General features: G+C 38.4%; 1 protein-coding gene across 2 annotated transcripts in view; it reads left to right on the forward strand.

Annotated features, from left to right (window-relative positions):
• The window catches only part of ZNF385D (zinc finger protein 385D), a 429,859-nt gene that overhangs the window by 245,959 nt on the left and 159,138 nt on the right, over window positions 1–24,762 (forward strand). Inside the window, exon 1 of one of the 2 annotated variants that reach the window (XM_075745843.1) lies at window positions 16,275–16,523. The exons of the other annotated variant lie outside the window; for it this stretch is intronic. Within the exon in view, the coding sequence (XP_075601958.1) occupies window positions 16,502–16,523 (22 nt within the window). The 5' untranslated portion in view covers window positions 16,275–16,501. Of the gene's footprint in view, window positions 1–16,274; window positions 16,524–24,762 lie in introns of those variants that run through there. 2 annotated transcript variants of the gene reach the window in all.

Below are 24,762 nucleotides of genomic sequence, written 5' to 3' on the forward strand. Positions count from 1 at the left end.
CAGGCAAATGAAATTGTTACATTGCTTTGAAAGAAAGCTACGTGCACTCTCAACGACTGTGTCTATCTGTTTTGTGAACTATTGTTTTATAGGGAACATTGAATAACAAAATAGGTATTACTATATGAGGTGTTTGTTCCAAGTCTGGCAACCTTTTTTTTTTTTTTTTTTTTAAATGTAGGATTTCCTTTTTGTTCAAAGTAGGTCGTCAGAAGTTTATTTTTTCATATCCTCATTGGAGCTAATGCAGTCCACGTGTCAGCCTGAGTCATCACTGTGATGGTGAATTATTGTACCTGTCATGAGATGATTCAACAGAGGCAGCAGATGTTCTTCACAGGGTTTTGTTTCTGATCCAGATTTATAAAGAATATTTTGCTGAAGTGATATGAACCACACTTACATACAGTAATCTGTATGTGTAAAATCTGTAACTCAGTACCATTACTAGTTTCCAAATATGTGAGCTATTCAACAGAAACACATAACTTACATGTTACATGTCATTTTATGTTTGCCCTCAGCTCCCTCTCTGTACAGATTACAAGTATCACACAGCCAAAGAATTTTGTGGTTATTTAGATGGCAACTATCTAGGTACAAAGAGAGAATTGCTCAGCTGATATAGGCCAACTGGGCATTTTTTTGTGGCTGTTAACAAAAATTAAATGGTCGAGTTCCTGAAGAAAGTGGGAGCTAGAGTCTTTCATGCCTTCATGTGCATGTTATGTAGTCTGAAAATTATATACCCCTGCTTATTGTTGGGAGCACTTTTAGACAGACAGTTGCCCAAAAGCAAGCCCATGGCATATTTCTTTACAGCATATTCTGACAGCAAACAGTAAAATTATTTTTTCACATAATAGTTATTCCAGTTGCTTACTCCATTGTACATCTTCTGTAAAATGACCTAATACAGCAAAAAAATGTAACATAATCCAGGTTTTAATATAACTTAAATACAAAACTTAGAAGAAGAAGAAGAAAAAAGCCAAAACCAATGCCAAGTTTATCTTCATTTTTGAAACTATTTTGCAAGACTTTTTTTTTTCCAATGCTGTGGAAACTGAAGACAGTTGTAAGAGATCCAGTTTTCCTTTAAATTGGCTGAAACCTGTGGAAGCGGGGATTGTCTTTTAAATTATCAAACACTTCATGAAAGAACTGAAATCCCAAAAGTGTATAGAATACTTGAATGTCAATATTTGCAGTGAGATCTGTTTATAAACATACTGGTATGTTTGCTCATCTGTATATTCTACATCTGAGGAAGCTTCCAAAACTGTCTGGCCTATACTTTAACTGTTGAAAATGTAGTAGAATCCAAAATTGTGTAAAAAGTGCCCTTTTTGGCCAAACCCATATCCCTTTTTGGACATGTTTGTGCCAGAGCAGATGTGGTGTGCAGCTGAACACTATTTACTGCATGGGAACATCCAGCTGATCAAAATTTCCACATTGTGACTGCAGTAATCCTTCATTTCTGTTGTTTATCTGAGATCCACCCTTCCAGTGAATCCGATAGGGGGTTTTAGCGTGACTATTGAAGGGGAGATTTATTATCTTTAGAAAAATAGCTAAGATATTAGCAGGATGCTATTACTTGCAATAATACACTTTTGAGCCAAACCTTGATAAGTGGTGGTGTTATTAAGGAAGACTTTTCATGGCAATGTTTTCGCTTGGACTCACTGGATGTTTACAGAACGGTTGTCCGTGGATACTGCGTGCTGGAAACACTGTCTTACTCATTTGCTAACATCAAGCTGTGAAGTGAGATTTTTCACATACTGATCTGGTTTCCTAAAGTTTAAGAATTAGAAAGGATGTGAAAATCTGCATGCCTTTGTTAGATGTATATATTTTTTCATTAGATAGATGATGAAAATCTATTTAACATTTGCTTATGATCCTCCTAATTAGAATTGGTCGTTCATGCATTTCAAGAGCTTCATTCAAGTGCAGGTGGAAGGCAGACTTAGCTTGATTGACTGTAAAATGCTTCCACATTTAGATGTGTTCTGTGAAATAAATATGAAAGAAAAAAATATCCTTTGACTGTGTCTGAAAATGCAGTTATCATTGCCATAAGTGTGAGTGTGAGCGAGAAGGGAGAATGACGTGAGGGGGGAAGACTCAAAAGAAGAAAGAGAAGTGATGAGATGAGGGACAAAGAGAGTTCCAGAAAATACTTTAAAAACCCCTACAAAACAAACAAAACAAAAGAACCCCACGAGAACAAAACACATAGTGAATTAGTCAAATTGAGTTGTAATATAGAAAGAAAAAAGCTTCCATGCACAGATAGCATGCCACATAACTGTATTTCTGCTGTGAAAAATTTTAACTAAGGTAATATTGCTGTAATCTGGGATGTATGCTAAAGTACAGTTTCCAGAGAAAAAAATGCATAGGGATCTATTTTCCTATCTTATAGTTGCTATAAAACAAAATATTGATGCTCTCAAAACCCTGTTAATTTATTTTTTCTTTACACGCTGTGTAAGAATATGCTCCAGTCGAGGGTTTACAGAAAATAAATACAAGGCACTATTTTGAAAATGGATTCCTGAGGAAGATCAATAAATGCTGTACGCTGCAGAATGAAGTTATCAAAATGCAAATATTTTAAACAAAACAGAATTTAACAATTACCAAGATAAGCTATTCCCTCAAAGCACACTGAAGACATTTTGTAGTTTACATAATGTAATTAAATTAAAGCCTGAAGAATTCAAATTCATCCCAAAGACATTATTGGCAATGTGATTTAACGTGGTGATAAGGATGAAAATGTAGCATGTTTGAAGGCCACAAGAGTATTATAAAATTACGTCTGAAAGCTGACAACAATTGTTTGCAAGCATTTTTTTTGCAAACTACTCAATAGTGACATAATGAAGAGAAGACCTTTTCTATTATTAGCAGCACAACCTCCTTCTGACATAATTTGGGTCAAGTTCACCCCATTGTAACTTCTGTAGTCTCACTGAAGCTATACCAGGAGAAAATGACCCTTTTTTGTCTTGTGGGAAAAAAAGCAAACCACCAAAACCCCAAACATGTAACGTGAACACAGTGTAAGGAAAATGTGAGTCAGTGCTTTCTTATGACATAGTAAACCATTTTGTTTATATTCTTTCAGCAATATGAGAGATGAGTACAGGTTTTATGTACGCTGCTTTCTCACAGTTGGTTTTATTGTTTATATGACAGGGGACAGTGTGAGCTGAATGCTGCCCTGGAGTCAAGAGCTCCGGAGGTTCAGCCTTTTTCCTGTCTCTAACTAATCTCTTTAATTGTATTTTAAACCCACGTTTCATCTTCAAAAAAGGGATATACTATTTCCCATCTTTTAAGTTCAACTAGTTGAACATGCAACAGCTTTTGCAAAAATATTAATATTATGTCATAAATGTTAATGTCCTTTGATCCTTTTGTATTATGAGTGCCTCAAGTCTGGTAAATTACTTCATCAGTCAGGGCACAGAGAGATTAATTCTGTGAAGCATATCTTGGCACTGGTGGGGGAACATCTCAAAAGGTGCCAATGTTTTGCTGTTGATGAGCGAGGGTCATTTAACTTGCTGAGCTGAAAGGGTCTTTAACTAGGATTAAAAAGGGAGAGAACTATTTGGATAGCAATGCTTCCTTCTGGAGAAGCTTTATAGTCAAGCTGCCCCTCTTGAAAAGATTTATTTGTTCCTTAACAACTTCATGGCATGACCCCTGATTGACAGTGAAGTGGTATTTATAGTATTCAGCCAGTCATCAGAAATGACTAATTATGCCTCCCTTAGAATCTACATGCTTTGATGACTCATGTAATATGCTCTCATTATCTCACAATTTGGTATCTGATATGTTTAAAAATATGTACATATGTATGTTAGTGGTATTTAACATCTGCCTTTCTTAAAGTTCCATAAATTAAAAATTTTGTAATTTTTAGGTAAAAACTGCTGCACCTCCTGTGGTGTCCCCTTTCAAAGTAATAGGTGTTTCTTGTTCAGTCAGTCACTCTTGTATTTGTCATTTTACAAAATCTTCCTGCAGGCTTGAATGCACATAAGTCAAGGAAAAAAAGATCAAAGGCTAATCCATTAGTAGCCTCTCAGATCTGACCTTCCCTTAGAAAATATTCTATGAAAAGTTTAAAATGACTCTTTACAAAAGGGCAAAAGACTGTGGCAGAGAAGTTATGAAATACATAGTATGTGCAACAGCAGGACCAAACCACTGGTTCATCTGCTTCTCAACTGGAAAAATCAGATTAATAGTCACATAATATATAAAGAACAATCTGTTTCCTTGTTTGTTATTTGTATATTGCCAGGTAGTACTTTATGTAAATTTCTTCTAAAGAAACCCTAAAAGTCCTCATCAGAAAATACTACCTGAAAGCCTCTAAGCTGTGCTCTTCTGTGATTGTTGCTTTAAATTTATCTGAACCTCTTTAATTTTCTGGGTTTTTAAATTAAAAAATATCTAATTCCAATGAAAAGTCAATAAATAAATAATTTTTAAAAAAAAAAAAAAGTAACAGTATATTTTGTCTCCCTCTACTGTGTCCAGCCTAACACCTAAGAATAACTGACACCCCCCATTTTATTATTTATCCAAGAAATGGCTATTAGCTGGAACCTATCCACCAATTTTATGGTAAAGTTTCTCAGTCAGGAATTTTATTTTAACAGTATTCTTGCTTTTTAATCCCAGGAAAAACCACAGTAGCCTAATAAGTAGTTTACCGTTTTAGTTACATGCTTGTCTTGATTCAGACCAAGGCATTTCCCTTCAGTCTTCCCTATCCTTCGTGACCCGTTGACACGAGATAGCTATCCTGAACATGTTTTTTTAATAGTTTGTCCTAGTGGAGTCTTTATTTGTAGATCTAAATATCCATAGCATCAAACATAAGTTGATAGTATCACAAGCTTATTAAAGCACTCACCAGGTGTCTAGGAGACAGTAGTCCAAATTCCTGTAATGAATGGATGAGAAGAGGTGATGGGAGGTAAAGCATGTATTATGCAACCATGGATATTAATCCTTGCATAAGGGGGATGAGCCTTGGGTAGCCTGTAGGACTGCTGGTTAACCTCCAGCTGGGACTAATCTGCTCGTCTTTCAGGTGTCTCCAATGGACTTCTCCCCAGTAGAAGGGAAGACCCTCTCCAAGGCCCTTGACTAAAACCATGGTTCATTCTTATTCTTCCCCCATGTATTGGTTGGGATATTCAATAAAGATGGGGAAAAAAGAGGTTTCTAACCTGACTAGAATGGTTATGAGGCCCAGAAGACAGAGGTATAACCAATCATGACAAATTTTTATGCCCAGCAGCAATGAGCAGGAACCCACTAGGACTTTACTAAGGACAATTCCTAACAGAAATCATACTGTAACCTGCTAAAATTTTGATCATTATAATTTACCTTCTTCCTGCTTCTAATCAAATGTCTCTGGGGTACTGAATAGAAAGTAAAAAATAATAGAGTGCAAATTTTATCCCTCCTAATTTTAAAATTTGATTGGCCTCATATCCAATGATGAAAAAAAGATTAACTTGTTGGGCAGAGAAGGAAACAGGAATCTAATTTAAATGCTATTTACCTGTGCAGCAAGTTAATTATACATCTGAGAAAGTATCTAGCATTGTTATGTTTCACTGTATGCATATGTGTGTGCACACAGCTGAATATAAATATGTGTGTATATGAGTGTGTGTACATGCTTTATGCAACATTGCACTACTTACGCATGGTACTTCCTGAATTTGTTCTTAAAGTCATTGGTTTTAAGGGGCATAAATGAAGATGAAGTGTAGCCCAGTGGATTTAAATGTATAGACAGTTCCTCTTGGTAAAAATAATTACTTGATTAAATGCTCTGGTGGACAGTGATCAAGGAAGGAAGTGGTAGATAAGTAATGAAAAGTGTATCGGTACAAAAAGTATCAACAGCTTATAGAACATGATAAATTATCTTTAGCGCGATAAAACAGGCACTGCAGACTTTTGCATGACATGGTTTTATTGAGGCCTTCTGTCTCTTACACTATTTTTCCGTGAAAGCTCTTCTGTCAGTGATGCAGTTTGCTGCTGCACAAAACTAAACTATGAAATCACTGCAGCCCACAGATGAGGTAGAAGTCAATTTTACATTGCAGCCAACTCTGAGTGGTCAGAACATAAATTACCATGAAATGACAATCACTGTTTTTACACACAGAAAGCAGAGGATCTGCAGATGAAGTGTGCGTAGCAGTCAAGTACGCCATCATGCATCTTCATGAAAAACTCATCTTCTGTTCTGCTGTCTGCAGACCATTCCTCAGTGCTGGGCAGAGATACAGACCCTGACAACTCTACAGCCAACTTTTCCTACTCTGACACACCCAAACTGAGATGGTGTTGGCGTAACACGGTCCTTCTGTCCAAGGTGAATTCACAGATAGTCAGCATGCTTGGAATAGTTGTCTCATATCTAGACTCTGGAGAGATATATGGCTGGGGCTTGCAAACCTAGCTGATATTCTTTCAGTTGTTAATGCTCTGTAGAAATATGAAGTTAAGCTATAATGTACACCTTCATCTGTGGTATACCATCCATCTATATAGTGCAGAGAAAAAATAATTCTGTGAGGTAAGGACTTAGCCCAGTATTTTCTGTCTTTACATCCATATTTAGGCACCTAATGTAACTAGGCTTATTTTTAGAGGTACTGAGTGGCAAACTGACTAAAAGTCAAGTCACTGCATTATCAAAAAATAGCACCAGTACTCTATTTAGGCTATGAAGTTTCAAAATTATTAACTTCCTAATTATTTTGACATAAATACAATTGCAAAGTATTTGTATTGAGATTGACTCTGAAAAGTGCATATTGAAGAGAGAGCTTGGCTTTGGGATACAGTCTTTTCGTTCAGCTGTGGGAAACAGACAGAATTACTTATCGGCTGCTATTATAGCAGGGTGTTTTCAAACCTGATAATTAAATTCAGAGGTACGGCAGATCAAAAGGAAACTGTACAGGAAAAAGATGTAACAAGAAAGTCAGGAACAGCTACAGACAGGAGTTTTTTGCTGTACATGTTGTTCTGAATTAGAATGGCAGGAGGCTCTGTCAATAAGATCAAAAGGTGGGAACAGAGATGAAAACTCTCCTTTTGCTGTTAATTATTAGAAACCAGGTAGGAATGTATTTGAACCCTATTGGCAGAGTGCTAAAAACCAGTAACTTCTCCCTTTTTCTGGGAGAAGAGTATTGGAGCATTTGAAGTTTAAAAGAAATCAATTGTCTCTGGGTGATTTTAATATTATTTTTTTTTTCGCTATTTACACTAATTAGCCGTATCATCTAACAGCCACTTTGTGACATGCTCCCATTTTTTTCTTAAAGGTAAGCATGAATAGCATAATCGACAGGGATTTTAGTGGAACATGGTTATTGTAGGATGCCAGCTTGGTCATTCAAGAGTGATACTTTCCTCTGTGCCAGACATTTTTGAGACAGACATCTTTGATCTTTGTCTTTTTTGCATAGGATGAGATATTGAGGCACTGTGTGGGCATTTAAGAGCCCAGGAAATTTTCTCAGACACTGGGGAAGCTAATGTTATAGTTAATTCCTTGCGAGATAATTCAATTCTTCTTGTATAAACTTTGAGCTGGTTTCACTTGCAGGTATTCTTCACGTTCTGTTCTAAATTGCTGTTTAGTGTTGCTGAGCACAGTTGGTAGTTGCTGTGATGATCCCAGATGGAGCTGAATTTCAATGGGTATGAGTGAACTGCAGGAGTCCCAGATCTTTCAAGAGGTTTGGAAGCCTTGGCTGGGATTCAGCTCACATTTTTCTTATTATGTATCGTTAGGGGTGTGTGTATGTGTAGGTATCTATGAGTGACTTAGATGTCTAAGCTCCCCTTTTGTTTAGTGAAATTCTAGTCGATATAGTTAATGGAGCTTGGAGAGCTACTTGGCCAACCAAAGTTGGTGTGTACTTCCAGATGTGATCAATAACTCTTGTGATTTTGTTAACGGCATCAATTTGATCTCTGTTGACTGTGATGGGAAATTAGACATCCAGCTCACAGGTAGGCACCCACATATACATGTAAAAACTTAGGTGTCAGTCTCTGAGTCAAATCCCACCTACGGTGAGATCTACCGATATTTTCACTTTGTGGCAATTTGTTTCTAACACTGTCTTGTGAAGCTTGCCTGTGTGGAACTGCAAAATGCTTACACATGGACATGTGAATCAAATTCAGTGCTGGTGTGAATAAAAACAGTACAAATTTTTCAAAACTATCTCATAAAAAGTTGAACACTATGCCGTAATTTGCATCTTTTTATACCCTCAAATTAGTGCCTTGTCTGCTGCCATTTTGTCCTCTTCCTCTTTCTGCATAGTAGTTTTTGACAGATTGCAGCTTACCTTTGACTAGCAACGTGTTGGCCAAAAAAATTTTTCCTTGGATATTAAAGACGAACTCAAAGACATCATGTGTGTTTTCTATGAGATTAGTTAAACTGTCATTAGAGCTGAAATTTCTCCTGCCTAATTGTAACTGACTAAAAGTTTATCGTCTAACTTAAGTGAAATGTTGATACACCTCTGCGAGTCAGTGGAATGAAACAAGTACCTGCAGAAAGGGACCGGTCTTCTTCCTCTCAGATAACAATTTACCATGGGATGAGTTGCCCCAGGAGGCACCTGTAGCACTGGCTAGTTTTGTTGAGATACCCCCTTTTCAGGTAGTTAAAGTTGGACGTGCCTTAAGCTCCTGCCTGTTCTTCATTCTAAACGCGGTGCTGGCACCTTGCAGACGCTTCAGGTGCTGCTGCAAAGTGTCTCAGCTCTCCAAAGCAGGAGAGAAGTTGTAGTGCTGTGCAGCTGGCAGGGTTTGTGTCCCTTCCTGGCTGTAGGTCGAGGCCGCAGCCTTGCTCCCATCGATCGTCCCAGTATAAAAACTAAGTTTCTTTGCACCCACTCACGTTGGGACTGCATCTGCCGGCATTTTCCTCTTGCAGTTATATATTGAAATCACAGCTCAGTGCCTTCATAATCACTGGGAAAAGTAAAATCATAGTGCATTGTTGCTTTTTTTTTTCTTTTCATTTTTGAACAGCTCTATACAGCATCAAGAAAATGAAGGAGTATTGTTTCATGCCCGTATCTTGAAATTTTTCCATTTAGGGACTTAAGGGTGTGGAATTTGATTATATTCTATAGGAGCAAACAGAATACAGATAAAATCTTTTATATGTTTTGTTCTTCTAGATGTTTTATTTCTTAAAGGAAATTCAGGAGCGGAACTGTTTGGGAAGAAAAAGATAGAAAGGCTTGGGAAGAAAGATAGAAAGGCTTGGGAAGAAAACTGACGCTTCCTTAAATACCTAAAGTTCACCACATGACTAAAAAGAATTAATTTTATGTTCAGAGAATGGAAAACTTTGGCTAAAAGTCTGTTCAGGTTCAGCCACAAAATAAGGACAGCAACTTGAAATTAAAAAGCAATTTGGAACAAAATGATAAAAGAGGAAGTGGATTCTAATCAATATAAATTAGAACTAAGAAGTATGGAAAATTTATAGGGAAAGCCAAAACCAGGAAATGAAAAATCTGTGGTTGGCAAGGCAAAGGACATTAGAAAGTTTTTAGTGTATTAAGAACAAAAATCCTAATAGTATAAGCCACTAGATGGAGATAGTAAGATTGTTACCAGTGATTCCAAAGAGCCATAAGTGTTAAATAAATATTTTTATTCTGTGTTTTGAAAAATGCTTGATACTGTCCTCATGTTGTGAGTGTGCTGTGGGACTTTCCAAAACGCTTGACAGAAAGAAAGGAAGATGTCAAGCAGCAGCTACTTGGACTAAAGACTATTTAAAATCAATAGGCCTGGATAACTTTTGCACAAGAGTCCTAAAAGATTTGTTGAGGAGATCCCCATTTCATTGATGCAGCTTCCTGAAGGAAAAAACCCCACAAAAACAAACAAGCAAAACCCAAACAAACACACCCCAAAAAAGCCCCACAAACCACCCATGTGAAACCGTAGGGGACTACGGGAGTGCTGATGATTTGTGGGTGTTGGAATGTAACTGATACCTATGCAATAATCGCATTACTGTCATACCTCAGCAAAATGAAAAGGTCTGTAATGAATAATGCAATAAGTTTTAGTTATGTTAGTTTAATCAACCATTAACAGACAGTTAAAACAGGCAGTACAAATGGACCACTTCACTATGTAATATCTGGCTTTGTTGCTTGTGACTTGTCATTTGATTGATAAAGAAGATTTTAGAAATAAAGATGTGCATAGTTTTGGTCACTTTTTCATTTTAAACAAATACACTATACAGCATGTATAAGGCGTGTACACATCTTATTAATAAGGGGTTAGTTGACAGATCCTCTACATACCAAATTTGGCTAATTCATGATGATACAATCAGAAATGCAAAATGCAGGTTGGACTTATAAACAAATTGCATCATGTAAAATCAGATTGTTAAAAAAAAAAAAGACTAGAGTGCTAAAGCTGTATGGAATTTCTCAGTGCAACCTGTGGATTTATAAATTTAAATTTAAATATTATAAATTTATAAACTGTGAGAATACAATGCCTGTATTTGGTGATGAATCTTAAAAGATGTGTCGCAAAATTGTAGAGTGTTATAAAGATGTACAAAAAAAGTGAAACGCTTCCTAATTTGTTCATCTCACGAAGGGTGGTGATGGATTGTCTACATGTGATATACTCAAAAGCCACATGTTTGACAAATTTTACTGAATGCAGTACAGAAATAAAATTACAAGGGAAAGAGGGAGAAAGGAAGGACTATGTATGTTGGAGTTGATGTTACCACCAGTTCCAGTTTTCATTCTTTGACCGAAAAAATAATAGCGTGCGTGTATGTGTGTGAAAATATCTTTGACATGGACTCAGACAAGCTTCTTGGTCTTGTCGTTTGCTTTTAAGACCATCTTTCTCTTTAACATTATTATCAATATGCATAGTCAAAGAAGCTTCTGCACCAGCCATATATTCATTCACATTCGTTATCTTAAATCTTGTCACATGCTTAGGAGGAAAAGATGACAGGAGTGGGCATTTAGTAAAACAATAAGCAGCAGTAGTGCCTAAAATGTCGGTTTGGTTTTACGTTACCAGCATTGTTTTTGTGTAACAGCTATGCATATCCATGGGAATGAAATTCAGAAAAATATGACCTTCCAATGGCCACGTCATCTGTGTTCAAACTGTAAAATACTAGAAGTACTAGCTTTAAGCTTACAAAAATGCATATTGCTGCTATTTATATTTCTTAAGCATGGTATGCAGAAAGTCCCAGTTGCTTAAAAAGAACAGTGCTGCAAGTACTGTTATTGAACTGATAAAGTCTGCATGGCAAAGATTTGTAAAGGCTCTCAGAATCAAAGGTGAGTCTTTGTTTACCTCTTGAAAACGCTCTTATAGGAGGTTCTGGTTAGCCATTTCCAATAGAGAATGGAGCAGTTGATCAGATAGCAGCTAAACTAATGAAAAGCATCATGGAAGTGACAGGAAGATTAATTAAGTTCCTCCAGTTGTATTCACGTGTGGCGGTACAGAGTTCCTTTGGGTACTGCTGCAGTTAAATGGTATTCATGGTGACAAATATTGCAGATTTCCAGAAGTGACACTCCTGAGTCAAGGGTAAAATACCTTGTTTTTTAAAAAAATAAAATAAATTGGTAGTTTTAGCCAGCGGAGAACGTGCAAAACCAAAGATGAGCCTCTATTGCTAGTTAAAATATACAAACATAACTTGCGCCTTCCCTTCTTATCCTTTAGCGTAACCTCAGGAGATCAGTAATGAATCACAAAATCTGCATTATTGTGCAGTATGTCTTAAACTACTCCAGATGGCTTCAAAATAAAAACAAACCAAATTTCTAGCCGATGTACTTAGTATATTTGATTTGAGGCACAAAAATATGTGCACTTGGAAACACTTTCAATTACTTTTGGACCCTTACAAAACTGTGGCTTGTTTGCTGTTTTTTATTTCTGCACTGTGGTTACTGTAGTACTAATAGGAATTAAATATCTGCAATACACAAATTTCCAAATTATGTACAAGTTCTAGCCCTACTTTACCTTCAAGAATCTTTTAGTTTTGGGGTGCTTTTAGTGAATTAGTAGGTCAAGTGTGATTTGGATTGCTTCTCCCACTATTTTCAGAAACAAGTGTTTGCACAATATAATTTTATTCTTAATAGCTGTCTCTGTACAGTAGATAAAATTTATTTTAGGAAAATCTGGAAACCTTTCAAGCGTATGAGATCTTTTAACCTACTACACATGATGCATAAACTTAAAACCTTGTGTCACTAGTGTATTTTGTTGCCTACTATTACATTTCTGCCAGCAAAGAGTCCCTCGATATGCCTCTGCATTTGCAAGAAAAGGTTTGTGGTCAGCCTCACTAATTGAAATTCATCAAAGCCAACTGGTAAGAGTCTGGGTATAAATCTAATATTAGTTGCCTCCTGGGAGAGTTCAAGACTGGAAGAGAGTTTTCCAGGAATCCTAGGGAATTAACTGGGTGCATTAATATTAAATATTAATTGGTCTCGGCAACAGATGTGCCTGCGAGTGGTTTTAATACTTACTATGGAGGAATTGTGTAAATTGGTGGATAGATACAAATCGGTAGAAAGCATAGATAGCGCAGCTAGCTCACAAAGTGGCCTTCTGGCTCTAGACCAAGTCAGGTGTAGGGGATAATCTGTAGCTTTCCCAGCTCTGGAGAAACGTAGGGTACGTGCTGTACGTCTGGGACATGTACTCTCAGCTCGCTTTGTGTTTATTCCGAGGAGGTAATGTCATGTGGGGTAGTCTGCATTTTGAAAATCTGTCCTTTGTGGCAAACCCTTTACCAAAGTGGGAGTGTCAAGGTGAGGAAAGGCAGAAAAAAATCAAAGTGGAGATGTTATTAGGATAAAAAGAAGCAGGCTGTTGGGAAAGAGGGCTTCAGGGAGTAGAAGCTACTTCTATTGTTAGAAATAATAGTTTGAGGGTAGCTGTTTTAGCAGAAGGTACTTTTTTTCATGTTATGTTTATGCTATTGCTGAATCACGAGGGTTTTGGATGAAAATATGACAATTTTGCAGTTGACCTGCGTCTGTAGCAAAGCTAAATGCTGGTTAGCGTGTGCTGGCTTGTTGATGATTGGGAGTTTGCACTGTGGGGTGACATCATGGCCTAATTTGCTCATTCATTCTGCATGATCCTGCATGCCCGGACTGGGTCTACTCAAATCTTCAGATGCACACACGTGTTTGCTGCTCCGTACTGTGCTTCCTCACAGTTGTGTTCGGCAGAGTGCTCCGTGCTTGAGTTAAAACACCAGCCATTCGGGATTGCAATTACTGAACTAATCCTTGCTTTCACTGACAGTGACAGTATTCCACTTTGAGAATAAAATTTATTCTTTGTCCCTTGCTTGGAACTCTACTTCTTTTTGCAGTTTATTAATGTTGTATGTGTATAAATGAAAGCAGAGTTTGGCATGGAGTGTGTGAATTTGTGCTGTGAAAGCTTTCTAGGAGAGACCACCAGTGACTTTCCCTCCTCCCTTGCATTTGTTCCATAGTTGAAATGCAAAGATATTAAAGAAAACTTCTCAGTTTAGTTTCTCTTTGGCTACATTGACTATGCTTATTGTAAGAACACAAATAAGATGCAGTATGGGGAGAGACGGTCCTGATTGTTTTCCATCCTAAAGTGCAAAACAAAAGTGGAGGTAACATTCAGAACGAAGTAGTGAAGACTATGTCAATGTCGTGCTTTGCTGTTTATGCTTCCTGAGGTGCTGATCTGCTATCAGGTTCCACTGAATCGGTACAGGTATTGTAACAGAGCAGCCAGCTCAAGGAGGGATGTTTAAAGGCAGTGTGGTTCCTGCCTGACCGCTAATGGCTCATCTACACAGACACGAGTAGTCTGTACCCGGGCTCTCGGCTGGCCAGCTGACGGCACAAATCAGCAAGGCGTATCAGCTTGGAGGAACGTCGAGACCGGAGGTAGCCTGCACCTCGCAGGGTCAGACTTCTGGCAGAATGAGCCCGAGCTTTTCTGTATAAGGTAAACGCAGCCTAACAGGCAAATGCTTTGCCTGGGTGCAGACTGTCCTAAAGGGCATCACTCAGCGCCTCTGCAAAAGCGCTTCGGAGCTAGCACAGGAGCTGAAGGATTTCACAGTGAATTGATTCTCTGAGCTTTTACCCTCGGTGAAGGGAGGGGAGGGGATGCTTGTGCTGCAGAAAGCTCCTAATAGTAGCTTAAACCTGCTGCTCAGAGGACATTAGAGTGGCTCAGCTGAGGTATTTTAAACCAGCCTTTGAGGGCTGTATTTTCTCCTGTCGTGAGGTGTCCTTCCTTGTACAGTAGAAGTGAATGAGTGTTGTAATGATGAAATAGAGGAAAGTACCATGAGTTACTTGCTGTCCAAATCCTCTAGTTAAAACACAGGCCATGGTTTGTAGACAGGTTGGGGGGTTTTTGCCTTTTTTTTTTTTTTCCTTCAGGGTTGTCTAGATAGTATTTCTTCACTGTGATTTAGGATTTGCTCAACTTAAGTTGCCATTGGTCAGTCTGAACCACACAAGAAGTCTTGATCTTCCTCCCTCACACACTATGGCCTCTAAGCACGCTCCTGCACTGTGTGCTTTTTAGTTGTGAAGCAAAGTTTATTTTGGAGTTTATCTGTGTACCATGTATTTCTCACTTCAGGCGTGCCTCTTCCTAGGGGCAGTTGGAATAAGCAAGGGCAATGAGAAAGGCTAGGCATCAGAAACAGAGACCTGGGGGACTCCCAGTGAGGGACAGGACTTAAATTCATGCCCCAGTTCCCCCCGGCAGTGTTTTATCTCGGTGACTTTCATGCAGGTAGCATGAAAGCTCGTGAGAGCAATGCTGCAGAGGACTCTTGCTGAGAGATGCGTAGCGGCGATGTACGCCAGGGCTCTTAACTCTTCTGCCGCAATTGGAGCGTTCATTGGCTGCTGTGCTGGTGGGATAATTTTGCCCTAAGTGATTGGACCTCATGAAATAGTAGTTACTGTGTGGAGCTTTTACAAATAAGAAGTGGAGCTTTAAATGAATTATACCTGTCATCCTCTTTCCTGTAGAATGAAAGCATTCATGCCATTAGATCCTATTGTAATGAAATAAACACTTCAGCATACTGCCCATTATTTTTTACCTTTATTTAGTTTAAGTGTATTATCAGTGATACATGCCAGACTGACAGCAGGAAACTGATGTCCTCTATTGATTCGCAGAAGAGACATAATATGTGCATAAATACAGACCGCATAGTCTTTACCACGCTGCCACACCAGCGTGTGTCAGATCCATTCCGAGGCACTATGTGTAGATGGTGGAGAGTATTTCGGTATTTCTTTGGTCTGTCTTCCCCTGAAGCTGCTGCTAGTTCGTATAGCAGCAGGGACTGTGTGGGGACCTATTTACAACAAACTTAGGGCCGCTCCATTTGTCACAGAACAATAAAATAGCTACCAGCTGCTAATGACTTATCAACCTGGTCCGGAAAGGAACCGGAGACCTGGAGGGTGAAAGGTTGTAAACTCCATTACAAATCCTCTCTGTCATATATCTCCCGTCCTCACGCTTTGTTATTCATGCGAAGAAATCGTAGTTTTAAAAAAAAAAAATCAGTTCAGCTCTATTGAAATTGAACTACCTATTTGTCAGTTGCTTTTTAAAAATAGAAACAGACTGAGCTTTATCCAACATTCGGATTAAAATCATTTATTGAAATGGAACTATTGATTTTGGGGGGGCGGGGGGGGGGGGGGAACGTCCTAGGGGGACATGGTCTTGCAAAGTGCCAAGCATCTTTATCTTCTACTGAAGTTGGGGAATCAGGGCACTCAGTGCTTCTCCTGGAGCCTGCCCTTCAAAGAAAAATACGCTAACAATATACGCTTTGTCTTTCCCATCTATTATGTAATTGAGCACGTTATGTCACTGAACGCGTTTGCTGCCAAAAAAAAAAAAAAAAAAGAAAAAACCCGTGTATTATTTTAGGAGGGCTTTTTTCTTTTTTTCAAGCCGTAGTTAGGTTACCCAGGATATTAGAGCACGTCGTTGCAAGCCCGTTAAAGAAAAGATCTGTTTGTAGTACTCTTAGTCCTGATGTCACAGGCACAGCAAGGACATCAGAAGGAGGAGTCAGATTACAGTAAGAATGGGCAGTGCAGCATGCAGCCGGAGTAAACGCTAAATCAGACAGGGATTGTATCAGGGATAAGACTGCCTGCAAAGCGCTCATCCTGAGGAGGCACACTGCTCACTCACGCTTCTTGTGCTGGGAAATTTCCACATAATGTAGAATGAAAGAGCTCTGTTTTACATGTCAGCCCTGTGCGGGAGCTAATGCTGAATACACAGCGGTGGGATCCTGACTGCATGATTAATGAGAAACATAATGTATTTTGGTAAGTGTTAACTGTGATGTAATTCTGCTTCTGCTCACATTATCAATAGGAGTGATTATTATAAATTTTGGATTCAGGAACGTTTCGTGCTGGCGCGCACCTAAAACTGACAACTGGGGAATCCTGTCGGCTGTGCAGTTTGAAAGGATTCCATTGTCTGGGAAATCTTCTGTTTGAGTGGGCTACTGCGTAGTTTTAGAGGCTTGAAAAATAAGCTAGATTGGATGAACTCATCCTAGGTTTGTTTTAGATGAACTCGTGTTTCATCTGCCGAGAGGGGATGAGAAATGGTTGTGAGGCATGGGAAGTTTTAGACAAACTTAATGTAATGGACGAACTGCTACAGCACTGTCTGTGGTGGGGAGGCACAGTAAGCCCTAGTATTTCATTCAGCTTTTAGTGTGAAGAATTCAAAGGTACAAAGGCGAAACAATGCTTTATTTGCAGTGATGTGTTTGCCGAGTACTCTGCATTATGCAGATCACCAGTGTAGGGTTGGCTCCTGGCATACCACGAAATGCATATTATTTTAAGCCTTTAGAGGTCTCAGAGCTGTTAAATATTTGTGCAGAGTTTAGTTTTGTTGCTTGATGGAAATCTTCCTTAGGCTTGCAGCTGAGCTGGCTGCATACCCTAAAAACATGTTGGAGCTTAGAGCTATGTCTAAGCAATGTAGTGCTGCAGTACTGGGATGTACAATTGCAATAGAATGCTGCACGTTAGTGCTGCTAAATAGAAAAAGAAAAAAAGAAAAAAAGAAAAAAAAAATTTGGTGGTGTGATGGAAAAATACTATTCTTGGCTACTTGAAATCTCATCTAGCCTCACTGTTAATTTATAGCTGCATAATACTTAGAATGAACACAGAGCAGAGAGTTGGGCTTTTCTGGGACATTCAGCAGCTTTCTCAGTTTCATTAAATATTGAATCAGGAGTTCACTTCCAGCTTTAAGAGATGAACTTTTGTAATATTCTGAGCCCTGTCACAAAAGTACTATGGTTTATGATACGCTTAATTTTCATAAAATTAAAAATGGGGGGGGGAAGTTGTCTTTAACAGTGAAACCCATCAGTTATGAAAGCAGATTGATTTTGATGTAAACTGTCTTAACAGAAAAAATATAAGTTGGCTGAGTTGTCATGACTGTTCAGAGTCCCTTTCAAAGATAAATTTGTGATGTTTTAGCTTTACTACATTTTCTAAAGACTGAAGAAGAATAGACAAGCATTATGGTTTTAGATTTGAGTAATTTAGATTAAGTCTCTTCACCATTAAAAATGTTGCATTAGGTTAATTTTTTACTCGTTTCTTTTGGGGTTATTTTTCTACCTTTAATATCATTGCAAGCGCAAGATGGGTTTTCATTTTTACAGTTAGTTTTGCAACAATTGCCTGTGTGACTAGGATTACAAGTTATGGTTTCCTAAAGTTATACGGGTTCGAGTATTGGGTATATGTTAGCTGTGTTGTATTTATTATTTTTTCTGTTTGTTAATAATTTTCAGAAACATTTAATGGTGATCAAACTTATTTTGGTGTTACTTCTCTGAAAAAATACAAACCGCTGTTTCCCACGCTTATTTGTTTTCTGGTGCAACGTGAGTTTTTAATTGGAACAAAGTGGATTGTGCTTTCTCTCTGCTTTGTAGGAAATTTCACTTCTGAGAGCAGAGCTGAAAGTTTCTGTTAGGCAGGTTCTCAGTCTGCTTTGTTCAGTCCGGAACTTGCTTTGATATTGAATTTTAAATTAATACTCTCGTTTCTGTCTTTTGCGTAATAAAGCATGAGCTAATGGGGATAATGTTTACCTGTGGTTGTTCCGGGTGTTCTCCTGCTCTGTCTGTGAGAAGCCAGAGCATCTGTAATCTCACCTGTCCCTGCTGTAACGCTTACTGCACAAAGCAGTATTGCACAGAGCTGGATGAAAGCTCGACCGTGTACATCGCGCACCTACTTTGACTTAAAATTACTGTAACCATCACGTAGACGATATCAGAATTTTATATTTTCTGAGGAGAAAAACCCACTTCCTTTCAATGTCAGTAAAGAATTCTGCGGTATTTCATTCTCTGTGCGTGCTACTATTTGACCACCTAAAGAATAGGAAGGGAAGAAAAAGAAGGCATTTCTGTATGTTTACGTGCATCTTGCTTGTTTTTTCTGGGCCTTCTTGTCTAATTGCTGCTGATGTAAGGTGGCATAGTGGTAAGACACGTGTACAGTGTTAAGGTTGAAATAAATACTGAAATAATTACCGTGAAAAGTAATATTTAAACCTCTGAAAATACTGTTCTTCAATAGCAAGTGTTAATGGGTGAAGTGAGTTTCTTAACCATCAGAGACAAAAGTTGCTAAATTCAAGAATCGGTCACAGTGTTTCTTGTTTTCTTTAAAGCTGTAGCCTCCAAGAAGATTTTGGGCTGAGATATTTTACTACTTTGTACTATGTATATTCTACTATTTGAGCCGAGCCTCCAAATAATTAAACTTATCGTGACCCTTCTAATTGCATAAGCCTTTCTTTTACATTGCACCGGAATTTTGATGGAGTGGTTTCAATAACTGCTAATTTTCCCTCACCGTGCTGTGCTTTAGAGTTTGTTGTTTGGTCACCGTGGATACATTTGTTACTTATTGTATTGGTTTTGCATTCATCGTTTCAAGTTGAACAGAAGTGTGGAATTGTAATAATAATAAAAATCCTACAAAATGATGTTGTGTGTTTATAGAGTAAGCCAAAAGCCAATGAAAATAATAAATTTCTGCTAAGTGTTTTAATAGATAGGTGTTTTGTACTTAGAAGCATACATAACTACCCCAAAGCACGTTTTGCTTGCATTTATCGTCCAGTTAATAATTTAGCGTAAGATAAAAGTCAGTTGCGACCCTTCTCAGCAGCTCCGAGAGGAGAAGCGGTGGGTGGCCATCAGTGCCACAGCGCCGATGTGCACTGATAACAGGGGACCTCCTCCAGTCCTGCTCAACGCGAGGGCTCTGCTATGGCCGATGGTCATAGCTGGACGCTGCCACCTCTACCTTTAAAGGTCCCACTGGCTGCTGCTGCCTTGGCTCGACCACCTGGCCGGCATTGCTCCTTCCTCGGCGCGGCAGCGCGGGCAGCTCGTGGGAGCTGGCTTGTCCTACGGGTGCGATGGCCCCCATGGCCGCCCCTCGGGCCGGGTGGCCAGTCTGAAGAGTGGAAAAGCACTCTTCGCTGTTTGGGAGGTGAAGGGGGAGAGCTTTTGGTGTGTGCCGTGAACGGGCACTGTACGCGACGGTCGTTGAACCGGTGGGAACGCTGTGGTGATATCGCAGTTATGGGGCGGTGAGCGCTGGTCCTGAGGGCTTGGTTAACCCCAACTGGAATCGAGAGGGGAGCCAATCCTTCACCCCCACTGCCAAAAAAAAATTACTCCCCCGCGTGCCTCCATACCTTGCCCTTACTGAAGAAGCACAACTGAAAAAATAACTACAATTAAAATTTACAAAGAAAAGGAAAAGGGGGGGGGGGGGAAGAGAGAACCTTGTACCTTTCCTTTTTGTTTTCCTTCCCTCCCTTCCCCCCACCCCCCCCACCCCCCTGTGGACTTTTTCTGTTTTAAATAACTTCTGTTCTCAACGTTTATGTTCACATTATACAGGATACCTAATATATTGGGGTGGAAAGGAATATCCTATGGGATAAAATAATAGAAGTATTAGAACTATTAAGAGGAAAAAACAAACAATTTTTGCCTGAAAATGCCATTGCATTTCTGTTTGGATGTTGGCTGGTTTTGTTTTCCATGGGGCTTTTTCAGTCAATGTTGTAGAGTGTAGTAATTCATCTGCATACATACTACTATTCTGAGTATCACTTTTTATTTCTGGAACACTTTCTTGTAGAAGAGATTCATGCTGAATGAGTCATGGAAGAAAAAATACCCCCCCACACACCCCAAATCTCACCACCTCTTTAAAGAAAACACACATCGAACAAATCAACCAACCAAAAAAACCCTGTTTCAGCAGTTTCACTGAAAATATTTATTTGTCACTGGTTTGTTTTTAGGAGGTTATATTTCCTTCTAGGTAACACGCTGCAGAGGCCTTTCATAGCATTTCTGTTTGTCTTCATTAAAGGCAGGATGAATCAGTGATGATAAGGCTATGCTTTTAAAATGTTTTGAGAAACACAGACACTGGATTATTAACTGTGTTTTATCATCGGCCATCTGCAATAAGAAAGTGTAGTTAATATATAATGGATGCTGTATGTGACAGAAGAATTCAGCTGAGCAAGCCAATGTGTAGGATCTTGAAATCTGCGGGAGCCTGATGTTTATACTTGGAGCATTACAGCCTCCTGGGCAGTGCAGTTCATATCATGAAGCACTGAATAATCGTTAATGCATGTATACATAATAATACAAAAAAACCTGTTTGAACTTACAGAAACTGCTCTGTGCTAGATTGTACCCTTTTAGATTCTGTTACAGAAACTGTTCATTTAAAATACCTCTAAATATATCCAGTATGTTGCCATAAATAAAGGGTGATTTCACCATTTCACACACACACACACAGACACACAAGTCATTCCCAGTGTTACCCTTCTTATGGTTGGCAGAATTGCTCCAAAACCAAAATCATAATTAATGGTTTCTTCCTTCATTAGAGAAGATTAGATCACAGTTGCTTCAGTTGAAGGTCTTTTAACAGAAAGTGTGTGTGTGAGTGCACACCTGAATGTGTGTCTGTACATGTCTTAGCTGGGATGCCTGTGGAATCTAATCCTGCATCCCTTCTTAACAAACGTCTTGCTTCTGTTAAGAAATTAAATGTTAAGTAGAAACTGGATTTTAAAAATTTTCATTATGATGTCGTGCTCTGCCTCTGTCCTTTTTCATTGTTTTTTTGAAAGACAATTCATATAAATTATTTTTATAAAATATTTTGAAATAATGGGAGCCTTTGAGTGCAGTATTATCTCAGAGTCATATGGCTTCTACCTCTCTGTGCCTGTGTGCAAATATCCTTCCATATTGTTTTGATTTTATTTTATAAACTGGTGGCAGTTCTAGAAATTCTTGCAATTACAAAAATGTTAATTGGGTTATAGGAATCCTTTCAGAGCTTTTGCTTCTCATTGCACTGAAGAAGATGGTGTTACTTGAAAAAGAAGAAATATATTTGGACTTGATAAAGGAAATATTTCAATTTGGTATTAGATCATGAAAAGTTCTTGAAATACAGTAGAGGTCATAAGGGCTTCAGTTTTAAAAAGGGGTTATTACATGTAATATACTGCAAAGATTAGTTTTGCAGTTGAAATTGCATAGATGATTGGTAACATTCAGAGAAAATGCAGCAAAAGAGGTTGGCTAGAAATACCAAAGCCTGAAGTGTCTGAGATTGTACTTGAATCAAATTGCTGGGGTTGAAAGTGGGAAGAAGCTTTGCTCTGTTGCAGGGCTAAGTCATTACATTGCAAAACCATGTTCTGTACACCAGCCTGTATTCTCAGTGATTTTAGCAACATATTGCTGCAAAGTCTACTTAGGGGTGAAAAATCTAATACATGAAGCTGCATTATTGGTATGCTTATATATTTAGAACTCTTTGCCCATTTTGTTGACCACTTCTTTCATGAGTGTCTCATCAGTCTGATGCTCATGAACATGTTCCCCTCAAACAACTTTTGATTTTCTTTTCTTTGTACATATGCACCATGAAGAGTTACTCCAATCATAAGCATGGTATGACAGCTTAAAGAAGTTGACAAGGGTTGGGATCAAATGTGAAACTGGAAAATGCAACTGTAATTTGAAATTGGAATTTCAAGGGAGGCTTTTATGAAAGTTCAATTACTAGGTATCCTTGCCGCTTGTTAACATCTATGATAATATGATTCTGTCTCTTTTGATGCTTAAAATTATATCTATTTAAAACTTTTTCAGGTTTGAAAAACAGGTAAGACATCTTGGGTCCTTATCCTAGAGCATTTAAACAACAGCACTTGTTCTCTACTTTTTTTTTTTTTTCTTTTTTATTTTTTCCCTATTTCTGCTTTGGCAAAGGTCACAACTGTTTTAAAAAGTTGGTGTTAGATCAATCTGTTTCTTTTTTTAATACCTCAGCTAGCTGGCTGAACGAGTTGTTTGGAAATCATGGGAAATTCTTTCATCACTATGAGATCAGGTCCTGGCTCTATTACCCAGCCAACTAATTTACTCTGGTTTATAGTCCCTCCAGATTTCAGAATTTGAAACCATAACGTACCACTTGGTTTTCAAGTAAAGCTTGAAAAGCTCCTGGGGTTTGGTAATGTATAGTATCTTCATCTCTGAAGCAGTTACAGGAGATACAAAAATGAGATTGGCTGGGAGTGGCTGCTTACTCTGGGTATGGCCGTTTGAAATTTTAACGTATACTTAGGATCTCAAAGGGCTTTGGCTCATATTGGTAATTTTTATACTGTGTATTGTTTATACATTCTGTTTATTACAATGCAAACCGGCAATCTCTTCCTTAGTTCTCCTCTTCAGAAAACAAGATAGAATGTAAAAAGTGTGTGTACGTTAGAAAACCATCTCTGAATATTGAAACTGCTTTCTTAAGAATAAAGGAAAAAAGCTAGGCTTAATTTACTCTTTGATTATTACTTCACAGTGGTTCTCCTATTTATTTACTTTTATGCTGTAATTGAAAAAGGAGATGGACAGTATAGTTCATTCAAATGAAAGCCATGAAAATTTTCTCAGCTTCTTTTGTTCTTGTTGACCTTGTTTACTCAGTTTGTTTACTATGGAGTATAGGAAGTTAGGAAGACAAAGGGAGATAATGGCTGTGTTTCCCAATACTGTTACTCATTGTTGCACTAGGGATCAATATTGAATGCAAAAAAAAAAAAAAAGTCAGAAAACACAGAACCTTGGCAAGAACTGCAATTGTGAATGCACAAGGCAGAAGGAGGTGGGGAGGAAGCCAGTCTTGGTACTGCAAGCAGTATCAGTGCTCCTCTTGCTAAGCCAAGTCATTTTTCAGTAGTGACCTGAGGGTCTACTGTCTCTATAGTGTAATGTTTAGCAAATTAGGTTTTGTTTGCTGATATTTACCTGTGAAAGCCAATCCAGTCACCTCCTGTCAAAACCCACCACGTATCAGGAGCACTTAGTTTGCCAGATATACCACTGTTATGTAGCAAGCAAGCCGCTCCTTTGTTTTTCTGTTATTACTGGTGAGTTGTGTTGCTGTAAGCAGCAAATTTTTCAGCAGTGGAAGTTGTTGAGCTTGCCTGCTTCTAGGTAGCAAAAAAAAAATAAAAATCTTTGCTTGAACCCTTCATGCAGCATCTGTTATTTTCTGTAGCCTTTTTTCTTTCTTTAAGAAGGAGAAACAAACAGGCATACATTAAAGTTTACCTAACCTCCTATTTGACTTTGCAATTCCTGTGTTTGGAAAGGATAAATTCTAACATGTCAAACTGGCTATAAAATGGTGTGTATGCGTATGTGAACGTATATTTAAATCCTTTCCCTCTTTGTCTCCCTCTCTGACTGAAGGCATGGCAGCCACATGAATGTGGGTGCTATAAAGCCATTGTAGTGCATTATTTCTAGCATCCTTACGTGCTTTTAGCGCTCAAGACATGATGTAATCATTTACAAACATTTGTCTCGCCAATCCTGACCACAGTCTGTCTACCTTGTAAGACTGGTTATTTAGCCATCCTCTCCACATGCAGTGTGAGGGCAGTTGCACTAACCTCCTAATAACACATTTAGTTTCTGCTGGTCAGATCTTAGTAGCACTGGGTATGTGGAAATTGCATTGGTCCACACAGTATGATTTTTCTCTGCTCTTTCATTCTTTGCTAAGAAAGGTTCTGAATTAATTCTTTTTCTTTCAATTGGGTCAAAGTAAAAATTTTCAATACATTTATAGATTCCCAGTGGTTTTCCCTTTTTTCTTTTTTTTTTTTTTTAATCCTTTGTAGTATTTTTATAGAACATAAAAGATATCTTTTTACATAGGTACAGCTGACAAATCTACTCAATGCTGATTAGCATCCCACCATTTGGGTTCCTATGGGTTCAGTAGCAGCTGGACATCTGACATCTGTTTGGATATGCCGTATAGAGAGTACAGTTTCTTGCAGAAATGCCTATCTATGGTCAGATCCATGTATATGAGGCAAGTATCCTTCATAATAGCATTTAGCTTTACACACTCTAACAGTGCATGCAATAGATTACCT

The sequence above is a fragment of the Balearica regulorum genome, chromosome 2 (assembly GCF_011004875.1).
Source record: "Balearica regulorum gibbericeps isolate bBalReg1 chromosome 2, bBalReg1.pri, whole genome shotgun sequence".
Classification (NCBI taxonomy): Eukaryota; Metazoa; Chordata; class Aves; order Gruiformes; family Gruidae; genus Balearica; species Balearica regulorum.